Raw genomic sequence first — 22,960 nt, forward strand, 5'->3', positions numbered from 1 at the left:
CGTCACCCACCTAAAGCATACCCCACGCTTGTGGTCCGAGGCAGAGGTGCTGACTGGCCAGAGCAGGGCCCCACAGAAAAGGCACGCCTGGGCAGTGGTTATCTAGAATAACATCTCAAAGGACAGCCACTGTCACCCCCACTGCTACTCCTCATACAAACTGTCACAACACCAGGCCTCTTGGGCCTCCTTCTGTACCTGAGAAAGATCAAACCAAGGCAGATGAGACCCTCTCATCACCTCTTTCGCCTCCACACTGTCCCTGCTGCACACTCAATGTGCTCGGACACCGTCCCTCTTAAACTGCCCCCACTCGAGTTCAGCTGTGAAGCAGCAGCCAGGCATGGGAAAGGCCTCCATGACCTCCATGACATCGCCGGCTCTTAAAAGTAAAACGCCAGCGTCCCTAAGAAGACCCTGTAGGACCCAGTCAGAAGGCACAACAGGGCCACTATGCCAACCCCACCCACTGGCACACCTGGGCTCTCCTCTTGTCCTAACACCCCCGGCTCTCCCCGCTCTGCTTGAAGCAGCCTCATCCCTGCTTGTCACAGAGCCAGCTTCTTTCTCATCCTGTAGGTGCCAGCTGAAATGGCAGCTTAGCAGAGAGGCCTCCCTCATCATCCACCTAAAGCAGGTCTCTGCGCTCTCCTATTGGTCTCCTCCTAAGAACTTAACTTGCAATTACTCTGTTACCTGCTCGGTGTGTCTCCCCAACAGTCTGCAGTTCTGTTAGGTGAGCGCCATCATCACCCTGAGCCTAGCAAGACGCCCTGCAGAGAGCAGGTGCTGAATGCAATGCACGCTGTGCAGTGAACCGCAGAGACAGGGCGCGGCGGCCTGCAGGGTGGCCAGCCGCAAGACCACCCGAGGGAAAACACACTACTCAACCAGTGCCCACCCACCTGCCGGTCTCAAGACAGAAGGCACAGGTGTGAGTCCAGGCTCTGATACCTGCTACCTACCTGGGCAAGTCACTTTACTAAATCTTAATTTCTCTACACAGGAGGGAGGGAAGAAAGGAGGGAAGGGGAGGGGATACGGGAAAGGGACAGGGAGGGGAAGGAGAGCAAGGGAGAAGGGAAGTGGGCAGGGGGTGGTGAAAGGGGACGGGAAAGGGGATGGGTGAAAGGGGAGGGAAAGGGGAGGGAAAGGAAGGGAAGAGGGGAAGGGAGGGAGGACAGGTGAGGGAGGAGGGGAAGGGTCGGAAGTGGGGGTGGGGAGGGGAGGGAGCAGTAGTGGCAGCGGCCACAGAAGAGGTCAACCATTTCCCAATATTCCCAAGAACTCCAAGGTTCCTTGAGACAAGTCCCCCATGCCCCCGACCCTTCAACCAGAGCAGAGCTCTCTCGTCTGTTTAAGAAAACTGGCTTCCACATAAGATTTTGTTTGGAAACAAAGTGCCCAGACTGAGCTCTACGCTGCTGGGACCCACAAGTCTGAGACACCCTGTGAGGTCTCGGCAAGGCCTCACTCTCTGGGCTGCCACCCAGGACCCCCCGCACACCCACCCTCCGCCTTGGAGCAGCCCCTGCCTCCGTCACCAGGGCCCACCTCATTAAAGACGATCCTGGACGGCGGTCTCTTCGTCGGCTTCACTGTGGTTTTCCACGTCCTCCCGAAGAAGTGCCGGTAGGTGACATCAAAGAAAGACACTCGCAGGTGGCACTCAACCTCTGACAGCGCCTCCAGCACTCCCTAGGAGACAGCGGGGAATTGGCCCTCAAGAGTCTCAGCACCAGGAGCCAGGCGGTCACTGGCAGGCCACGTGGGTGCACATGGGGCCACTCGCTTAGGTATAAGCACCCTGGTTTCCTTATCGGGGGACTACCTGTCTCCCACAGCCACTGGTCTTGGGGAGGTTATAAACCAAAGCACTTGGCCCTCTCCTGGCCAACGAGAGACTGCAGTCCCTTGGAACAGACACAGGCTTCTGACTCAGCCAGAGCCCAGGACGCACAAGAGGACATGACCACAGGAGACACGCGCCTGCCAGGATGAGGACCCAGGCTGCCGGCAGCCAAGAGGTGAGCGGGAACAAGTCCAGGTGACATCACCTGAGACCTGGCTCAAGTCACACCTGAAGCTTATGCTGGCTGTGGATTTGTTGTGTGAGTTAACAAATCACCTCTCATTTAAATCATTATGGATGGGTTTTTTAATCATTTCCAACCAAATGAGCCCTTCCTGATATAATCAGAAACTCTAAATCCTCAACTTCCCAGATTTCGGGGTGATGTTGGCAAAGGAAAAAGCAGATCTTTGAGAACTGAGAAATCATGGCTGCAAATACAAAACACAGCAGCCAGAGTGTAGACAGGCAGGACCCTGCCCAGAGCTTTACCACTTACAGCAAGTGTTGCTTTAGCCTTTGCTCTTCTGTGACAGGTTCTTACCTGAGACAGAGAGTCCTCCACCTTTCTTTCACCCATTCACTTAGCAGACGTTACTTAAACATCTACTCTGCGCATTGACTCTCTGCCAGCCACATTTCCAGGAACTAGGGAAACAACAAGGAACAAAACAGACAAAATCTCTGCCCTTACAGGGCTTACAGGGTGAAGAACAGGGAGAGAGGTGGGCGGGGCAGGGCAGGCTCTCTGACATGACCCTCGAGCTGAGAACAAGGAGGGCATGAGAAGAACCACAGGGGGTTTGGGGAGAGGGAGCCAGGCAGGAGGAGGAGCAAACTCAAAAGTCCTGAGAGGAAGAGAGCACAGGTGCTCCAGGAGCCAGCGAGAAGTGCAGGAACTATATTTAGCTGTTTAGTACCTGTTTTTTGTTTTGTTTTTTTTTAAGAAAAGGGTCTCATCTGTCACCCAGACGGGAGGTCTGGACACTGCAACCTCCACTTCCCAGGGTCAAGCAGTCCTCCTGCCTCATCCTGTCAAGCAGCTGGGACCTGGGACCACAGGTGCACTCCACCACACCCAGCTAATTTTTGTACTTGTTGTAGAGAGGGGGTTTTGCCAGGCTGGTCTCGATCTCCTGTCCTCAAGTGATCCGCCCGCCTCGGCCTCCCAAAGTACTGGGATTACAGGGGTGAGCCACCACGCCCAGCCTGTATTTTCTAATTTTCTGTATTACTGATGCTCTGGCATCTGGGGCCTCAGTGACGAGACAGACTGTCCCCCAGAGCCAGTTAATTCCTAGGGTGGCAAATGGCAGGCCTGTCAGAACGTGTCTGACGTGAAAACCAACCTGCCCAGAGCCCACACGTCCCACTCCCTCCACCTGGCTCACACACCCCAGGAGTCCCACCCTCTGCCCTGTTCTCTCAGGGTCAATGAGCAGATACGTCAGGCCATCCCTGCACCTCAGAGACCATGACATGACTCTCCTTGGCCAACACCAAGCCTGTCCAGCTGCTCACCCTCCCTAGTCCAGTCCTCCCACAAAACCATAACCCTCCTGCCTCCTGAGCAACCTGCGCCTCCCCAGGTGGCCTGTGGGCATGGCCTGCCCCGTGTCCTGGGAGCCCTGAGTAACACACAGAGTCTCAGCTGCAGTCGTCTCCTGATCCACTGGCCTCACCACCCCCGAATGGAAACCAATCCTAGCTACGTTCTAAGCAGAAAGCCCACCAGACTGCAGCAGGCTGGGCCAGGGAGGAGAGAAGGAATGAGCGCCAGGCGCAGGAACATTCAGGCGGCCTCCCAGTGCGAGGAGAAGCTGGGCTTTCACTCCAATCATGCAGAGGCCAGGGAGAGATTCTAAGCAGAAATGACACAATCTGATTCGGAATGAAAATTCCCGCAGCTGCCACGCGGGGGCAGGAGTGGAAGCAGGGGCCCATTAGAAGGCTGCTGCCACCAACCACGTGAGAGAGGGAGGGGCAGGGAGGGTGACAGGAAGCAGGCACACCTGGGCTCTGCTGCTTCGCAAGAGCGGCTGCGTGGTCATGAAGGGACAGAAGCAGGAAGGGCCAGCTGTCTAGGCTGGCCCAGCCCTCCTAGGTCCAGCACTGGTCCCACATCTCAAGTAAAGCAACCTGGCGGGAGGTGGTGTTATCCATGGGGACGGGGAAGGCAAGCAGAGCAGGTCTGAATACTTCAAGCCCGGCTCCCATCACTATGCTGCCGGGGCCTGGACCCAGCTCCCATAACCACGCTGCCTCCCTGTCCCTCTTCCTCCTCAGCTCCTCCCGCATTCAGACCCACCCTCTGAGCCTGCCTCATCTCTCCCCAGAGCAATCCCCTGGCTTTTCCATGTTGACTGTCTGCCGCCCCATCTAGAATGTGAGCTCTGTGAGGACGTGGGTCTCGAATAAGTGTGTTCCCTGCTCTGTCCCTGGGGTCTAGGCAAAGCTTCTGCACGTGCCCCTCCTCACCCGGGACTGCCCCGGTTCCCCCAGCGCCGCCACCTCCTCGTCTCCTGCACTCTCAGGAGGCCATCCTCAGGCAGGATCCCGTGGCTCCCAGAACCGTCACTGGCTGGGACTTCTTTCCAGAACGCCACCTCTACGCTACTCACACCCAGCCTGTTCAAACAAGAATCCACTGAGAGCTCCTGAAGGCACAGTATAGGACAGAGTCAACCCTGTCATCTGCACAGCTCCAAACGTCGTGGTGCCCAGCGAATATCAAACTGCACTGAAATACCTACCCCAAAATAAAGAAATGTAATCAATGATCATGGTAAAATTAAACTAAACAAAAAAAGTAAATGGGACAGTATGAGAAATATACTAAAACCATTAACAAAGTGCCCTGAATTCAAAACAAGCATGTAATATTCTTCAGCCAACACCTTTCACAGGGAAGAAAGTTTTGGCCATTATCTAAAGCTATTAATTCTCAAAACAACTAAAATTATACAAACTTGTAAGACTATCTACACCAAACCTTTGTATCATCTATTTCCAAACTCTATTTATAGAATTTATATAAATTCTATTTATTGTCTTTTAAACACTGCATTTTGATTGATCTTTGTATATAAAACCAACATTGCATTCCTGCAATAAGCCCCACTTGATCCTAATACCCCACCATTTATACATACTGCTGGCTTTGTTGTCCTAATAGTTTCAGGGCTGCTGCGTTAACATTCATGAGGGATACCAGCCTGTACTTTTTTGTAGTGCCCTTGACTGGGTATCAGAATTATGGTGGCCTCAAAAAATGAGCCGGGAAGTATTCCCTCCTCCTCTGTTTTCTGAGCTTGTCTAGAATTCGTCTTCCTTCTTCCTTTAGTATCTGATAAAATTCAACATTATATTTTTAACCTCTATAGCATATGTTATCATGATGCTTCTTTCATTTGAATACTGGTAGCCTGTGTTTTCTTTTTTTTTTTTTTTTTTTGTCTTGATCAATTTTATCAATCTTCTCAGAGAAACAACTTCTAGCTTGGCTGATTTTCTCCATTACTTGTCCTTTATTAATTTCTGCTCATATACGATCATGGGTAACATAATGACATTTCGATCAGCAACAGATTGTATGTATGACTGGCCCCTTAAGGTTGTAATGCTATATTTTTACTGTTTTTTCCATGTTTGATATACCGTTGTGTTGCAATTGCCAACAGTATTCAGTAATGTGCATACAGGTTTGTAGCCTAGAAGCACTAGGCTATGCCATGGAGCCTGGGTGTGAGGCAGGCTTCACCATCTAGGTTTGTGTAAGTACATCCTATGATGTCTGCACAATGAGGGACAAAATCGCCTAACAACACCATTTCTCAGAATGTATCCCCATTGTCAAGCAACCATGCATAACTGGATTTACCATTTCCTTTCTTCTAGTTACTTTGTATGTAATTTGTTCCTTTATTTAGGTTGTTAAGGAGGAAGCAGAGGTCACTGATTTTATACCTTCTTCTTTTCTAATATAGTCATGTAAAGCTATACGTTTCCCTCAAAGAACTGTATTAGCTATATCCTACACATCTGTATATTTTCTTCCATTATTCAGTTCAAATTATTTTCTAATTTCCCTATTAATTGTTCTTTGATCCGGTATGTTAATTTCCTACTATTTGAGGATTTTCTAGATCTCATATTATTTATTTATAACTTAAAAGCACAGTAGTCAATAAACATACTCTATAATTTGGGTCCTTTGAAATGTATTGAGACATTTTAATGGCCCAGCAGAGGGTCTATCTTGATGACTGTTCCATATAAACTTGGGAAGAACGTGTACTCTAGCTTTGTTGGGAGTGGTGTTTTAGAGATGACAAGGTGATTGACGGTATACTTGGGAAGAACGTGTGCTCTAGCTTTCTTGGGAGTAGCGTTTAAGAGAACAAGGTGATTGACAGTATTCGTCAGAGCTTCCAAATCCTTAGGAGTTTTTTGATCTATTTGTTTCTTCAACAATTGAGAGAAGAGTTAAAAGTCTCCAACCATGATTATGAATCTGAATATAGTTCCCTTTAGTTCTGTCCAATTTTGCTCTTTTGTACAAAAGAGTTACCAGAGCAGACCTGACTGTTATGCTCTGAAAGACCAACTTAGAAGTCTGGCCTTTTGCTGGAGTCTGGGAACTCAGATTTCAGGAGAGTTCCTACCACGTAACTGGTAAGAGGGGCTCACTGTGCCTAATCCGTTTATGTACTGTGGCTTATGCTAAACACATGTTTCCCTTCTGAGAGTCTGGAATTTTGGACGTTACACAACATTTCACGTGTGTTGTTACGATTCATTGCTGGAGGAATCAAACGCGTCCTATGTGATTCAACTGAGAGAGGACTCTTGGAAGTTTGTACCCTCTTCCCTCAGACATCCCCCATATGCCTCCTCCCTTTGCTGATCTTGCTCTGTATCCTTCTGCTGCCATAAACCTTAGCTGAGAGTACAACTACATGCTGAGTCATGTGAGTCCTCTTAGAGACTCTTCAAACCTGGGAGGTGGTCTTGGCAGCCCCTAACACAAATGCATGCACATTTAGGGATTGTTATGTTTCCCTGAAGATCACTGTCTTTATGAAGTGCCCCTTTATTTCTGGGAATACTCTTCACCTTGAAATCTACTTTTTATGCTACTAGCACAGACGCAAAGCTTTCTTTGCTTAGTATGTACATGGTTTATATTTTTCCACCCTTCTACTTGCAACCTGTTTATGTCTTTACGCTTAAAGTGCACTTTTTTGTAAACAACATGTAATTGGGTTTTAAATAACTTTTAACATATGACTTTGGATCAGGAATTCCACTTCTAGGTATCATTCTGACATTATCTGTACATGAAATAAAATGAGGTTATTCACTGTAGCAGTGTCTGTGACAGCAAATGACTGGGAAAAGTCTAAATGTTCATCAATCAGGGCCTCACTCAATAAATGATGGCTCGGCTGGGCGCAGTGGCTCATGCCTGTAATCCCAGCACTTTGGGAGGCCGAGGCAGGCAAATCACGAGGTCAGGAGATCGAAACCATCCTAGCTAACACGGTGAAAGACCATCTCTACTAAAAATACAAAAACTTAGCCAGGTGTGGTGGCGGGCACCAGTAGTCCCAGCTACTCAGGAGGCTGAGGCAGAAGAATGGCGTGAACCCGGGAGACGGAGCTTGCAGTGAGCCAAGATCGCACCACTGCACTACAGCCTGGGCGACACAGCCAGATTCTGTCTATAAATAAATAAATAAATAAATAAATAAATAAAGGCTCATTCATACAAAGAAATACCGTGCAGTCTTCAGAAATAACAAGAAAATTTTCTTCATGTAATAACATGAATGATCGATAAGACATACCACCTGAATTTTTTTGAAAAGCAAGGTACAGGGCCGGGCATGGGCTACACCTGTAATCCCAGCACTTTGGGAGGCTGAGGCAGGCAGATCACCTGAGCTCAGGAGTTTGAGACCAGCCTGGCCAACATGGTGAAACCCTGATTCTACCAAAAATACAAAAACTTAGCCGGGTGAGGTGGTGCACATTTGCGGTACCAGCTACCTGGGAGGCTGAGTTCAGCGGGAGGAGGTTTACAATGAGCTGAGATCACACCACTGCACTATAGCCTGGGTGACGGAGTGAGACCTCATCTCAAAAAAAAAAGAAAGAAAGGTACAGAATGGAATACAGTAAGTACCATTTGCATTTTAAAAAGGAAAAATAAACGCAGGTATATTTACTTGTATTTGCTTAGAATTTATGAAAGTTGTACAAAAACACACTGTATCTAGGGTGATACACCAGGTGCCTGGGGATGCCATGGGATGATTCACTTTTCCTGTGTATCCTTGTCAACTTTGAAATACATGAATTACCTTTTCACAAATAAAAATAAAATGAAATGGGGAAATAAAATTTCCTTTGCAAACTTCCTAGGAAAGAGGGAAGTGCTATCAACTATCCTGTGAGCTTCTGGAAGGCGGCTGAGCCAGACAAGGAGGGTGGCATCCCAGCTAAAGACATCGCCTGGGCTGCTGGCTCCACTCTTACTTAGCAGGTTCTGCTGCTCTTCTATAAAATGGGAGTAAGGTGGTGGCAGCTTCACAGAGCTGCTCTGAGGATTAAGTGAATTAACACAGTGAAGTGCTGGAAGTAAAGCTGTGAAAGCAGCAGCCACCATAGTACCTACCACAGCGGCAAAGACACAGCAGGTACTCAATCCGAGGGCTTGGAATTGAACGATACAGAACATCAGTGATTTAATAATAGTAAATTAGTCACAGACCCGGGGCTCCAACAACTGAATATATGTGAATATCACTCTCCCAGCTGCAGAGGAAAACGGCCTCGCCAAGCCAAATCCTGTAAAAAGGGTTGACAATGGCAAGACTGATCCTTCTCATGCATCCCCATGGGCCATTGGGCCTCACGAGGACAATGCAATCGTGTGGGTGTCCTATGGGCAACAGCATAGAAGCACCAGCTTATCCAGCAGGTTCCCCGCCAGCTGAAGGGCACAGATGGATGTGACGCCATCAGGGCCCAGGTCTGAGTGTGCCCAAGGCCGTGGTACATCCAGCCACGCACAGAGCTGCCAGAATGCCTGGAGCTCAGCCCCTGCAGTCCTCACTGCCAGGCTGAACGCGGGCCATGCTGAGCCATGCACAAGGCCACCTGGCTCAGAAATAACCCAGGAAACCAGAGTACTTGGGTTTTTAAATTGCTCCACTGTGGGCATAAAGAAACCCTACCCAGTGTCAAAAGTGCTGACCATGTCACTGAATCAGATTCTCTTTGCTGATGGGCCACTTTGCCTCCGAATACTGCCAAGATCCAAGGTAATGGGTATGGTGGTATAAGACGCAAGTGAATAAGTGAAAATCAATACAGATGCTCTTCGACCTATGATGGGATTCCATCCCGATAAACCCCGTTTAAGTTGAAAATATCCTAAGTTCAAATGCATTTAATACACTAACCTACTAAACATCAGAGCTTAGCGTGGCCCAGCTTAAACATGGTCAAAACACTTGCATGTGCCTACAATTGGGCAAAGTCATCTAACACAAATACTTTTTTTTTTTTTTTTTTGAGACGGAGTCTCGCTCTGTGGCCCAGGCTGGAGTGCAGTGGCGCCATCTTGACTCACTGCAAGCTCCGCCTCCTGGGTTCACGCCATTCTCCTGCCTCAGCCTCCCAAGTAGCTGGGACTACAGGCGCCCGCCACAAAGCCCAGCTAATTTTTTGTATTTTCAGTAGAGACGGGGGTTTCACCATGTTAGCCAGGATGGTCTCGATCTCCTGACCTTGTGATCTGCCTGCCTCAGCCTCCCAAGGTGCTGGGATTATAGGCTTGAGCCACCACGCCTGGCCCACAAATCCTATTTTTAAATAAAATGTTGGGTATCTCATGTAATATATTGAAAACAGCACTGAAAGTGAGAAACAGAATGGCGGTATGGGTACCACCATAAAGTAGCAAAATCAAAAATCAAACCATTGAAAGCCAGGGACCATTGTACGTTAACGGGAAGCCACATCTCAGCTAAGAGCAATCACAACATGTATCTGCTAACAGCACGTTTTGTTACCTGCCTAATTATCGGTCCGTCCAGCCACTTGAGGACACACTGGAAAGCTGTGGATTCCTTCACAGGCTGGCGTGCTCTCTGTGGGTGGGGAGGGACAAGCACATTTTGGGTGAAGATCCTGTGCCAGTCGTTCATCCTGCCCGCCTGAGGGTCCCGTGGGCTTCCCGGATGACCTGTGCCAGTCACATTCAAATAAAGAGAAGAGCTGTAAGGGCTACAGTGGTCACAGCAATCCTGAGGGCTTCTGCCTCCCACTAAATCCCAGAGGAACCTCCATCCCCCAAACCCACACTCTGCAAATCCTAGACAAGTGGACTTTGTTGCTGGCTGGCACCCACGCTGCCTTCCCTGGGAAGTACCATTTGCATTTCAAAAAGGAAAAATAAATGTAGGTATATATTCGTTGCATTTGCTTAGAATTTATGAAAGTTGTACAATAACACACTGTATCTAGAGGGTGATACACCAGGTGCCTGGGGTCGCCATGGGATGATTCATTTTTCCTGGGTATCCTTGTCAACTTTGAACTATGCGAATTGCCTTTTCAGAAATAAAAATAAAATGGAGAAATAAAATCTACCTCCAGAGAACCCTCCGCCCCACCCCTACTCCCGTGGGCCAGACTCAAGAGCACGACTCTCCTGGCCTCTGTGGCTGCTTCCGGATGGGGACACGAAGGGATGTTTTGTACAGCTGTAAAGGTTGGGTACCACACGGGGACACCAGGTGCAGGTGCTGAAATACAGCCCTAGGGTAGGACCGTCTTGCAGGGGACCCAGGGAGCATGAGAGAGGGAATACAGTCCTTGAGCTGAGAGGTGGTCAGCCTGAAACGCCCGGGGCCACCTCAGGAAACACATAAAAATAAGCAGAGAGGAAAAGGCAGGAGCGAGGGCCACTGGGTCCCCATGTCATTATTAGAGCCCTGGGCCGGTCACCCCAAGACACTTCAGCTACATGGACAAAGTCTCTTGTTGCTAAAGCCATTTGGGGACAGGTTTCAGGTGTTACCAGCTTCTTGGTGGGTCCTGGCCCATTTTGAGTGTTATCTGATCCCGTCCAGCGAGCCCAGGATCTCAATCTTCTCTCGCCGACACAGAATCCAAAGATCTGAACCTCAAGAAGAGGTTGAATTCCATATACTAAAATGGCGAGTAAGGAGAAAAAGCAGTGGGTTTGGCCTTCTAAGACAGCAGCTCTCTAAGTCCATTCCCCAAACCCAAGGTTTAACAGGACCCTGTCAGGGCTCTACAAGGTCAAAATGATTTTCCTGACACCAGGTGTTATCTCCTTCACTACGGTGGCGCGGTGGGGCAGAGGCAGCAGCAAGTAAAGCCACTGGGGCCTCACTCAACCCAAGGCTGGTTGGGTTGAGTGAGGTCCTCCCAACCTCTCACAGAAAAGAACAAGGCAGCTTCAAGTAAGAACATCGGTGGTGAAGCCAGGAAAACTACAAATCTTATTATATCTTGACCTTTCAGTAGACACGTTCTTAATTTTGTTAGACAAAATGGAAAATACACAAGCATTTCTGGTGCAAACTGAAGGGCAACAGTCACCCCCAGGGGAAGCCTTGCTGTGACTGGGCTGCACGTTGAACACACCGCTTTTTTTATTCAACACCATTTTCACTAAGAATGACTGAGAGACAAAACATGGGTACTTGGCAGACATCTTCTCAAGTGTGAACAAAGTAAGCATGTCATTTCTGGGAAAACAACTGTAATAAAAATGGAGTTTCCAAGCAAACATTAGAATTGAAAACGTTTGTATCCTCCACCTTGAGCCTACCAGCTTCACACTTCTTCAAGACTTCCCTGATGAGACGGGCAGTGAAATAACGTGATCGTCTAAGGTTACACCATTAAATGTGTCAATAGCTGGAAGGTCTGCATGACTCCATGAACCAATATTTTCTGAACAATGCGTAATGGTACAAAATCCTGCGAGAATAAAACATCTACCCAAAGTGCAAGACTGACCAAAGGACTTTAATGTCAGAGCACGAAAAGTTCATTCACATGGTGGAGACTCCGCTTTAGAACAAATCCTTAAGAAACTCCTGCTCGTGGGGTTTCAGTGCAGCAGCAAAGAATATCCACAATGACCTAAGAGATTCCTCCCAACTAGATCGGGATGGACTTCCTTCACATACTTCAATCAAGGCAACACGCGCCAATACAGAAGCTGAGTACAGAAGCAAACAGGAGCCTTCAGCTGTTCTCTCTTAAGGAGGCTGTAAAGACATTTGCAAAAATGCAAAAGAATCCCACTCTTTTAAATTTGTTTTTTTTTTGTTTTGGATAATATAGTTGGTTTTTGTAAAAAATGTTTTTATGTTAACATGTCATGGCCTTGTTATTTTTAAATAAATATTTTTAACATTTCTCAGCTGTAATTTCTATGGCAGTAAACATTGGTAGACACAACTCACATAAACAAAAATTCTTTGGGGTCCTCAATAATCTTTTAAAGGGTAAAGGGATCTGAGACCAAAAAGTTTGAGAAGGGTTGTGCTAATGGTTCACCCTCTGCACACTCCCAGCATGTGTGGGAATCGAGAGGACATGACCAGGTAGCCTGAGAGGGGCCTCTGCCCAGGGTCCTGCCTCCACCCACAGTGCACCCAGATGCTGCATGTAGGCCAGGTACTCCTCAGAGGACCAGACTCAGTCTGGTCCTGTGTGAATCCAGCAGGCACACACGCTGGTTTGTTGTTTTTTGTTCTCTGTGGGCTATTTTTGTTGCTCAACTTCCCTTGTTTTGTGAAGGACCCTCACCCAACTCCATGTGTGGGGAGGGCTGCTCCCCAATTCCAGCCAGAGGTCTGCAGTGATTGGTTCAAGGAGGAACACATGGTCCACACTGAGCCATCAGTCTTCCCCGGGAGACTTGAGCCCAGGCTGTCTCTCCTCCAATGTCCACAACTGCCCACACCATGCCAGCCCAGAGCCCCAGGGGCCACCACAGGGAGAGCCGACTTTGGACTGCTGACCTCCCTAACTGGAAAAGAATAAATTTGTGCTACTTTTAAGCAACCAAGTCTGTTGGACTTTCTTAAAGGAGAGACAGGAAATCATACAGCCGCCCACGACTTTTAAACAGAAGACACCTGACCAATACCAGCTCAAGGGCCACCTCCTCCAGGAGGGCTTCCTAGGTGCTCCCAGGGTCCAGGCCCCAGGCTCACATGGCCTCTGTGCTTCCCTTGGTCACAGTATTTGTCACCTGTCTTGTGTTGAACTGCTCACTGGCCAAGTCCTTGAAGAAAGAAGTCCCATTCCTCCTGTGTCCTTGGTATCATCACAACTCAGTAAACAGTCACAGAATCAAACTGAAGCTTTAGCAAAGCTACCCTGAAGCTTTTCTTTCCCACGGACGTTTTATAACTTCAGAAGTGTATTCATACAAAATGCAGGCCATGATGGCCCCAGGTGGGGATTTTACAGAGGAAGTATCTCCTGACGCAGATGCCCATGTTCCTCACCTGCCCCAGATTTCTGACCCGGTGCCTCCTCCCTGGGTGTCTGCAGGACTCAGTGCCACACCTGGCCCGAGGACACTGCTGAAGGACGTGTGCACGCCAGTCCACCCTCACAGGGAGCATGAAGCATGCTGGCCCCCTGCTGTACTAGCAGGGCACACACTAGGCGGAAGGGCATCTGTTCCGAAAGCACCTGCCACCCACACAGAAATCCTGAGGCTCGGGATGTGAAGGCAGGGCAGTCATAGTCTGAGGGGCCACGGAGGCCGAGGTGACACCTGAGACTCTGCGGGTGGGAGCCCAGGTGGCCACAGCAGCTCTCACTATCCTCCCAACACCTTATAAATCTCTCTAGGTGCCCTTCCGCCTGCTCCTCAATCCTTTCCACCTCTGCTCTGGCATCCAGGAGTCAAACCAAATGCTCCCTCCTCAGAGTGAAAGCCCCATCCCCACCTCTGGCTGCTCCCACACAGGGCAGGTGACAGAAGAGCCACCACACTTCACCAGGGCTATGCTGTTGTCCTGCGAGACTGTGAGCTCCATGACATCAGGCTGGGTCCTCAGCAAAAGTCTTTTAAGGATGAAATACAAATGCCCTGGAGGAAGTACAGAGGGGCCTTTGGGGCCAAATCAACAATAAAAAAGAAAATCGAGAGGGCTCCAGGTCTTGAACCCAAGAAAAGGGTACAGTGGGCTCTCTAGGAAAAAAAAAAAAAAAAAAATGAAAAAACACCTGTTTTTTTTTTTTTTTTTTTTTGAGACGGAGTCTCGCTCTGTCGCCCAGGCTGGAGTGCAGTGGCCAGATCTCAGCTCACTGCAAGCTCTGCCTCCCGGGTTCCCGCCATTCTCCTGCCTCAGCCTCCCGAGTAGCTGGGACCACAGGCGCCGCCACCTCGCCCGGCTAATTTTTTGTGTTTTTAGTAGAGACGGGGTTTCGCCGTGTTAGCCAGGATGGTCTCGATCTCCTGACCTTGTGATCCGCCTGTCTCGGCCTCCCAAAGTGCTGGGATTACAGGCTTGAGCCACTGCGCCCGGCCGAAAATACACCTGTTCTTTTCCTGATGCAAGACAGGAACTCACAAACATTCCATGGTTACTTTTCCAACAACTCTGCAAAATGAGAATCATCATTATTGCCATCTTACAGATGAGAACACTGAGACTCAGGATAAACAGCCAATCCAAGGTCACACAGCTAGCTATTATATCTGGTTATTATAATAGCATTACAGTTATAATACTGTAAACTATTATAACTACCTCCCGCTCCCTCAATCAAGGAGACCAGGAGAGGCCAAGGGAGAAGAGAGGCCCAGAGGGAAAAAGTAAGAGCAACAAAGGAATCCAGGGCTAATGCTCTCTCCTCTTTCACTTCAGGACGGGCTCGCAGCCTCCCCACCTGTTTCCAAACTCCAAAATGAGGGCTGTGAAATCTCCCTGAGATCTCTGCTTCTGTTGATCTATTCAGCAACTATTTCCCAAGCACTTGTGTTCCAGTGCATAAGAAGGCTGTCAAATGCGCTGTCTTCAAGCATCTAGAAAGTCAGTGGGGGTGAAAGACAAGAAGGTGAGTGTGAGCAGCACACAGGCCCCTGGGAGGGTGCAGAGGTGAGCGGGGCTGAAGTCCTACAGAGAGCGGTTCCCAGGGAAAGGAAGACGCACCGGGTGGGAGGCGTTATCAGGGTCCGTGAAGCCTCCTTCCCAGAATGGAAAATGTGTAATGCCTGAGACCCAGATACCTTGGGGAGCTTTTGGGGAAGCAGAAGTCTGATTAAGCACTGCCTGGAATTCCCTCATTCATGAGCATTCTTCCAGCACCTACCCTGCGCCCTGGAGAAACGGTCTTGAACACAGCAGACAAGCTCGCTGCCCCCACAGAATGTATAGAATCAGGGCACAAATTAGCACACAAAAAAAGACACAAGTGTGACCTACAGAAACCGCACAGAGGAGCTGCAACGAACGGAGCCCGGGGTTAGGACCGAGAGGCATTGTCCACCATCATCAGAAATACTCCTCCTTTTGCCAACCGCACACGCGTGAAAGGCTAGATTTCCTTCACAGACGTCCACCCAACCACACATCGCGACACACGGAGGCAGAAAGCAGCAGTCTCCTAAGAAGCCAGACACGAGGAATCTCGGGCAGCAGGGGTGGCCTGCAAGCCCGGGGGCGGGCACGAGCAGCCTGCACGCGTGAGGAGGGCACGTGGGAGCGGGTGGCGCATTCCGGGCGGGTCGGCCGGGAGGTCCCAAGGCAGGAAACGGGCGCAGAAGGCCGGAACGGCCCCGGGGACAGAGACTCGCTGGCACGCCCGAAAGCAGCAGAGCGACAGCTGGGAAAGGATAGCCGGAACGCGGGGCGGGGCGGCGACCAGGCGGGTTCCGCGGGCTCTGGCCTGGGAAGGATGCGCGCGGACTACGGCGCAGGGAGCCAAGGCCCAGGACATCGGTACCGCTCTCCCTTCAACTGAAGGGCTATAGAGAGGCCGGGGAGCAGGGGGCAGGGGGCAAAGGGCAAGGGCCTAAGAGGAACCCACGTAGCCAAACGGCACCCGGCGGCCCGGGCCGCACCAAGAGTCCCGACAAGAGGGGACGCCTGCAGCTGACGCGGGGACAGCCCACGTCGCGCGCCACCGCCGCACCCCAGGCACCGGGCCCCCAGGCAGGGACGGCAGGGACCATCGTACCCCCGAACCCCGAGGGTCTGGCCAACACTGCGGCCCCCAGCGTCTCGAGGCCGCGTCCAACCTTCCCCGCGGCGCCTGCCCACATGGTTCCGCCCGCCGCGGGCCGCGTTACCTAGGAGACCGACCCGCCGCGGCAGCGCCAGAGGCCACGGAGCCCACGCTTTTGAGGGATTCCCCACTCGACGAACCCAGAGGCCCGGCGGCCGGTGCTCAAGAGAGCCGCAGGCCTTGAGGACCGAGGACTGGCGGAGGGGCGCGTCCCGTCCGCTGCCACCCACGGGAGGAGCCTCAGAAGGCGGCGCGCCGCGCACTCAGGCCAAGAACCCGCCTCGCGTCACTTTGGCCGTCCGGGCCACGGAGCCAGTCAGAACCCAAGTAGAGGGCTACGCTTCGCGAGCGCCAGCCAATCGGTGCGGCGGCGGGCCTATCCTGATTTGCATGTCCGACGACCCCTCAACCAATGGTAATGTGACTGGCGTGAACAACAGCCAATGAGAAGCTGGGAGGGGCGTGGCCCCGGGCGTCCCACGAGGTGAAGATGCTGCTGGCGGAACCTGCAGGAGCGAGCGGGATTCGGGGGCGCTAAAGTCGCAGGGGCAGGGCGGAAAGGAAGATCCGGCGCGGGGCACAGGATCCGGAGCTGGAGCCCCCAGGTGAGTACGGGGGAGACCCCGGAGGGGCGCGCTTTCCACCGACCTGCGCCGGGACGGCGGCGGCGGGTACCCGCGAGGCCCGCGCTGCGGCAGGCGCCGCGGTCGCGTCTCCATCTCCTCTTCCCCGGCCCTGCGTCCCTGCCTCCGCCGCCGTCTCACCTCCTCTCCAGCCTCCTTACCTCCTTCTCCATCGTCTCCCTTCCCCCATCCCTTCCTCTCTTTCCTTCCTTGTCCTCCCGCCCGACCCTTCAGCTCGCATCCCTGACCCCTGCCCCTGCCGCCGTCCCTCTCCCCGGTGCACCTCTTTCCCATCTGTGCCCGCTCCGGTCCCCGCAGCCTCGCCCTCCCCTTCCCTCCATCCTCCTCTCATCCCCTCTCCGGGCCTCTGCGCAGCCTCACCGGGGCGCTGCTGGTCCCGGTCCTTCCCATCTCTTCTCAAGGCTCATCCATCGTTCTCGCTGCCTGTCCCTGTGTCGCTCCGGTCACTTTCCCCACCCTCCCATTCTGCCCCCAGCCCCTCCGACCTCTCCCCGCGGGCACGCTCTCACCGCCTTACCCTGCTCTCCAGAACTCTGACTCTGCTTCCTGCACCAGTTCCTCGGGCTGTCTATACCACACACACCGCCACCTCTGACCCTGAGCCCGTACTCCTATCTTAAGCTTCTCCCTCCAGCCAGGCCTTGGCACAAAGCACTTCCGCACCTCCCTACCTGCTGCTGCTCCTAGGATGCAAAGACCCCACTGCTGCACCGCGTCCTGCGGCAGTAGCAGCAGCCGGGGTACCTGCCCACCTTCCCACCCCGCCATCCAGCCGCATCCTGGCGTCCCTCCTCCTGGCATTTGTCCTGGGGGCTCCTACAGGGGCTGTTCTTTGCCCACAGCATCCCCGGTTGCTCCAGGTGGGAAGGCCCTTAGCACCCTTCCTCCCTGGCCACCGTCTCCCTCCCTCCCCACCCCCACTTTCCTGCTCAGCCTCACTTTGTGATTCAGCATTTTTGGGGGTTGGTAACTTTCTTGCTTCCAGTCGTGATAGGGACCTGGTTACGGAGCTGAAGGCAGGGGTCTTGACCCTGCAGTTAGCAGGGCCACCTTAGGAACCACACCTGAGCTGCCTGGTTGGGAGGGGGCTGGGGAGCTGGGGACTGCCTGTAGGGGTTGCCTTTTCCTCCCTTTCATTTGTCTGCCCTGTGTTGAACTGTGTCCAAGGGGAGATGACATAAGTAATAGCTCTTGGGGAAATGGGCTATTAGCATTTATGGAAATTAATACATCCACCTCCGAGGAACAGGAACACCAAGTTCAGGCCACAGCTGTCCCGCTGTCTGTCATTTTAGGATTTCTTCTTTCTCTGCAACTTCTCCTCCCCCTCAAAAACACCAGCCTCACCCCTCCCCTTTCCCCAGTGCCAAGAGTAAGCTCCTGCTCTGCTAAAGAGGCCGCATTCAGGCCCCATGTTGCAGGGTTTTGGGACCTACGTGTGGAGAGTCACATCTGCCCACCTGATTCTCGCCTGGCGGCTGTGTCTGCTGCAGAGCCCTGTGCAGCTCCTGGCCCTGTGCTTTCGCAGTGTGAGGCCCTAAGAATGCACTTGGTCTTCCAGATCCTGTCTTTCTCTCTGGGGACAGCTCTCCATGGCCACGCTCAGCCTCAGTGGCACTGACAGTGTTCAGGCTGCAGCACATACCTGCCTCGAAAGCATCATGGCAGAGGCTTCCCTGTTAACACACAGGGCCATTTTTTTCCCCTGCGCCAGTCAGCAAATGCTTTGTAGGTGCTGATCAACACCTGGGGGCTGAGCCGGGCTCTGGAGTTGGGGGGTGTCATGAAAAAAAACAGTGTGAAACCCTTTTCGTGTGTTTTTTGGTTCAGAACCGTCTTGGGTCTGGATTTGGAGCCTGGATGGGAAGCAGTGTGCACAGAAGCCATTGCACCCAGGAGATGGGACATGGGCCATGGCACTAGGGAGCTGGAAAGGCCGAGGGTGCCATGGGCTGGCCAGCTAGAGAAGGCTTGCTCGCTTTCATTTTTCAGTAATCTTCTAAGACCTGAATGGTTCAGGAGGAAGCGAGTGCCACACAGTTTTGATTTGGCAGTTTCCGGCCTGGGCTTGGAGGGAGGGGCCTCCCCTAGACCTTCCTGTGTGTTGGCGCTCTGCCGTGGTAACTGGGCACACATCGTCTGTGTGGAAGAGAGCAGGCAAGAGAGCCTGCTCCCTCGCGAGAACTGGGGGAACGTGCTTCTGTTTCCGGGGACTCTGGCCAGGAGTGGCATGTGTTCGGTCCTTGGCTAAATTCTCAGTGATATTCACGTCGCCAGAGGTCCCAGAGTCAATGTTTTCCTGGCGTCCCTGAATAAGGAGGCAGGACAGTGGGCAGCTGGGGGCGGCAATTCGAGAAGGATTGATGCCAGAGGTGTCGAGGGCCATAGACCCCATGTTCCTGCCAGCCCCTCTCCCACCACCAGTAGGGCTTGGGTCTTGGCACCCAACAGCTGGTCATCCTTGCTCTCAGAGGACTGAACGGAAGGACAGGCTTCTCCAGGGTCAACAGAGGCAGTGACGGAGCTGGGTTGGGCCCCCTACTTCCTACTTGTTTGAGCCCATTTCGTACCTTGGCTATCCGAGCTGAGGAAAGCCAGCCCCCGGCTGTCCCTTGGGAAGGCCACTTGGAGGCGTTGCTGACATTCATGTGCGCAGCCAGTGCCCTTGGGTGTATCCAAGTCACTGGAGGGGCTGTTGGGAGCGGGAGGTGCCACTACCATGGAGATTTCTCAGCGACTCAGTCCTGCCTGGCGTGCAGGCCCTGGTGCAAGGGTTCTGTTGTTTGTGGCCTTCAAAGAGATGACCCCATAGTTAGAGAAGAGTGAGGGCACCAGGTCCGTGGTGGGATGCAGAGGAGGAGGGACCCTCTTCTGCATCCCACACTGGAACTGCATTTATGACCTCGGTTCGCCTCAGGCACTTGTAAATAACCCTGCGAGGGAGGCTGGATAGGGAAACTGAGGCACAGAGCAGCAGTGAAACTGATCCCGGCCTCCCAGCTAGTGAGGAAACCTTGATTCTGTTCCTGCTCTGCCAGAACTCTGTGGCAGGTGCCCCTCTGCCATCACCTGAGCTCCATTGAATGTCTGAAGTCCTCACTTCCGCAGGGGTGAGTCTCCCAAGAGGCCCTGGAGGCCCAGGCCCAGACTCTGGGGTATATGGAAGCGCTCCTTTGTCATGGCATGGGAAGCCCTACACTGCTGTCTCCTTGGTGACGGGCAAGTCGCTATGCTCCGGCCCATCTTTGGGCTGAGTCTGTGAAGGGATGCACCGCCTGCACTCAGCCAGTCCCAAGGAGGCAAAGGGAATGGGGCCCTCATTCCCCAGGAGAGAGCACACTGGAGGAGGTGGGGTGGCACACCTGGGCTTCGTCCTGTCACGGCCCAGTGGCTCGAGGCTTTCCTGCCTGCCTGCCTGGGCTGGGCAGATGCGTGAGTCTCCCTGCCTCATGGGCCTGAGCAGATGCTGGGCCCTTGTCCTTCGCCACATCCTGGGGAGCCCAGATGAAGGCCGGCCTCCCTCTTCCTGCACACCCACCGTGGGATGAGCCCTGGGCTCAGGCCCCTCCCTGCCTGAGGGTGCCCTGCCACTGCCACACCCAGGTTTCCACTCAGACCCCTGCTGGCCAGCGTCTCAGGAGGCCACTCACTGGTCTGCCCAGTGACCACGTGGTTAGCCCCAGAGACCCGGGTGGTGTGTCTTTGGTCACAGAGCAGCCCCATGCCCACTCTGCCGTCTTCCCCGGCCCCTGTCTCACTGCAGGCAGCCCCCCTCCGTTTCTCCAGCACACAGGTACCCGCAGAGCTAACTGCTTTGATGCCATGCTGGTTGCAGATAAAATAGGACTGGGAAAAGGGGAAAAGTGGAGAAATGGTGGGGACGCCTGCCTGGCTGTCCGCCTGCACCTGAACCCAGTGAGAAGGCTTTCCTGGCTGTGATCTTGAGCCCTGACTGCCGAGCGGCCGAGATCCATCATCCGACTCCATGGCTGGGAGCCGGGCACAGGTTTCTTCTCAGACCCCACACCAGATTCAACCTATTCCACGTGGGCCAGTTTTCTGGAGTCACTTCTGGGTCCTGTAGACCCCTGAGGTCTGGTCCGCGGCGGTCCTCCATCACCAGCCTGGACTCTTTCCCTGCCAGAGACTTAGCTCTCTGCGTCTCTGACTCTCTGGCCTGCTAAAACACGTGGATTATTCGTGTCTCCCTCTATCTGAATGGGTGAACTGCCTCAGTGGTAGGAGCCTGGGGCTGGTCCCTGGCACACAGTGAGTGCTGGGTAACTGTCAGTTCCCCCTCTTCCAGTCGGACGCGGAGCCCCAGCCACCATCCTGCCTGGAGCTCAGGTGGTTCCTGGTCAGCCCAACTGAGCCCCCAGGAAAACCGGAGCAGAGGAACTTGGCTTTCCTTCTGCGTGGTTTCCTGAGACCTCTGGGCTGGAGTGCCCCGCTGAGTGATTTCACAGTGGAGAAGGAAGGAGGGAAGGAAGGGGAAAAGAGGGCAGGAGGGGAGAGCCCATTGCCCTGGTCTGCAGGGAACAGCCTCCCTGTGAGGGAGGGACACTCATTGCCCCGTTCTCCCTGACCTTGGGCCTTGTGGAGGGCCCGCGAGCCTGCCGGACCCCCACTGCACACCTGCCCACCTGTCTGATTCCAGCAGCCCCTGCGCACCGAGGGGGTTGCAGAGCCATGCTCCGAGCATGCTCACCTTCCTTCACCATGAATGTGTTTTCATTTTCCACCCCCTGGCAGCTTCATGATCTTTCATTTCAATCTCAGGCCCTGGTATCCACAGGCTGTCAGTGCAGCCTAGGACAGAAGACTAGAATTCTGCCTTAGAGCCCTGTGATCCCAAACACTCAGTCATGGCAGGGGCTCTCTGAAAGTGATATTCTTAGAACCCCTCTGAGATACAGGAGAGTAAGGAATAACTAGAATGCATGAGCAAGGAGATTCAGCTCAATCTATTCATTGGAAAACAAATTTAAATTTAAAACATTAAAACCTATCATACCAGTGAAGGGCGAAGGTCTTAGCAGCAGACATTTGAAGGACCAAGAATGAGCAAGACCCACCTCCCTCCTGTAGGGCTGAGAGCCAGGAAAGGGATGCAGTGACCATGTGCCCGGAACGGTCAGAGAAAACCCTGCTGATGGGGAAGGAGACATGGGGGTAGGGGGGACATTTGACCTGGACCTTCAAAGACAGGCAGGTTGTGATAGGCAGAGCTAGGAAAGGGCGATCTGGGAAAGGGCTCTGCATGGGCAAGGTCACAGAGGGAGGACCGGGCAGGCTGGAGGATGGCCAGAGGCCCAGTGCATTCACAGGCTAGGGCATGAATATGGGTGAATAGGATGACTAGGAAGAGGGCGTCAGGGCCAAGGACACCATGGGGCTGGACAGTGATGGGGAGGGAGGGAGAGAAAAGGAGAACCTAGGAGCCCCCCAAGCTTTTCTCACTGGGTCTACCTGGGCTGCACAGACCGAAAGAGGCAGAGCTGGAATTGGGGCTTCTGGATAGGGAGGACTGGGCTCAGTCGACCTTGGGTTTCGAGGTCTGTGTCTTGGACAGCAGTGCCTACGGGCATTGAGAAGGTAGGGCGGGAGTTCACAGGAGAGGTGGGACCTGGAGGTGACTGCCACCTCCCCACTGGTCACAGCCCTGACAGTGTCACCTGGAGGTGGTGCCAAGAGTGGCCGAGGGTACGTGTTTGACAGGGAAGATGAAGGTCAAGACAGACAGGAGGGAACCCTGGATTCTTCCAGAGCCCAGGAAGGAGAGGAAAATAGAGGATGAGGCAGGTATCCACTGCATCCGGTGGGCCAGCTGCTGCCGAGGAGGCAACCTCTGTTGAGAGGGGAAGCAGAGCTGGGCTCCCAGGAGTGGTGAGGGGTCGAAGGACCCCAGATTCAGCACCACCAGCTTCCAGGCACTCGCCTACCATCTTATCCCTATCTGACTGATGCAGAAACACTGAAAGTCCAAGTGGCTTCCCTAAGGCCTCCAAGCTACTAGGCGCAGGAGCCAGGACCCCAAGCCAAAGCCCACTCTGGTAACCTTTGGACTTTGCCACCAATGGCTCTGAAGAAATTTGACCATGAAAGGAGGAAAAGGAAGGTGAGGGCACAGGGCGGCTCTTGGGCTGGCAGGCACAGACGAAGC

At 52.8% G+C, this 22,960-nt stretch overlaps 2 protein-coding genes across 6 annotated transcripts in view; one reads left to right on the top strand and one right to left on the bottom strand.

Annotated features, from left to right (window-relative positions):
* The window catches only part of NPHP4 (nephrocystin 4), a 135,151-nt gene extending 118,708 nt beyond the window's left edge, over positions 1 to 16,443 (bottom strand). For 2 of the 4 annotated variants that reach the window (XM_025362005.1, XM_025361978.1), the window contains exons 1-3: positions 16,218 to 16,443; positions 9,934 to 10,106; positions 1,555 to 1,698 (exon numbers count right to left, since the gene is read on the bottom strand). Coding sequence is in view for 2 of the 4 variants with exons in the window: in XM_025361978.1 (XP_025217763.1) it covers positions 1,555 to 1,698; positions 9,934 to 10,068 (279 nt within the window). In the remaining 2 variants the exon portion in view is untranslated. The remainder of the gene's footprint in view (positions 1 to 1,554; positions 1,699 to 9,933; positions 10,107 to 16,217) is intronic. The other 2 variants (XM_025361987.1, XM_025361996.1) reach the window with 2 other exon arrangements.
* Positions 16,272 to 22,960, top strand: part of KCNAB2 (potassium voltage-gated channel subfamily A regulatory beta subunit 2) — a 113,113-nt gene continuing 106,424 nt past the window's right edge. Inside the window, exon 1 of one of the 2 annotated variants that reach the window (XM_025362046.1) lies at positions 16,272 to 16,758. The gene's annotated coding sequence lies outside the window, so the exon portion shown is untranslated. The remainder of the gene's footprint in view (positions 16,759 to 22,960) is intronic. The other variant, XM_025362018.1, reaches the window with a different exon arrangement.

This window comes from Theropithecus gelada, chromosome 1, assembly GCF_003255815.1.
Source record: "Theropithecus gelada isolate Dixy chromosome 1, Tgel_1.0, whole genome shotgun sequence".
In the NCBI taxonomy this organism is placed as follows: Eukaryota; Metazoa; Chordata; class Mammalia; order Primates; family Cercopithecidae; genus Theropithecus; species Theropithecus gelada.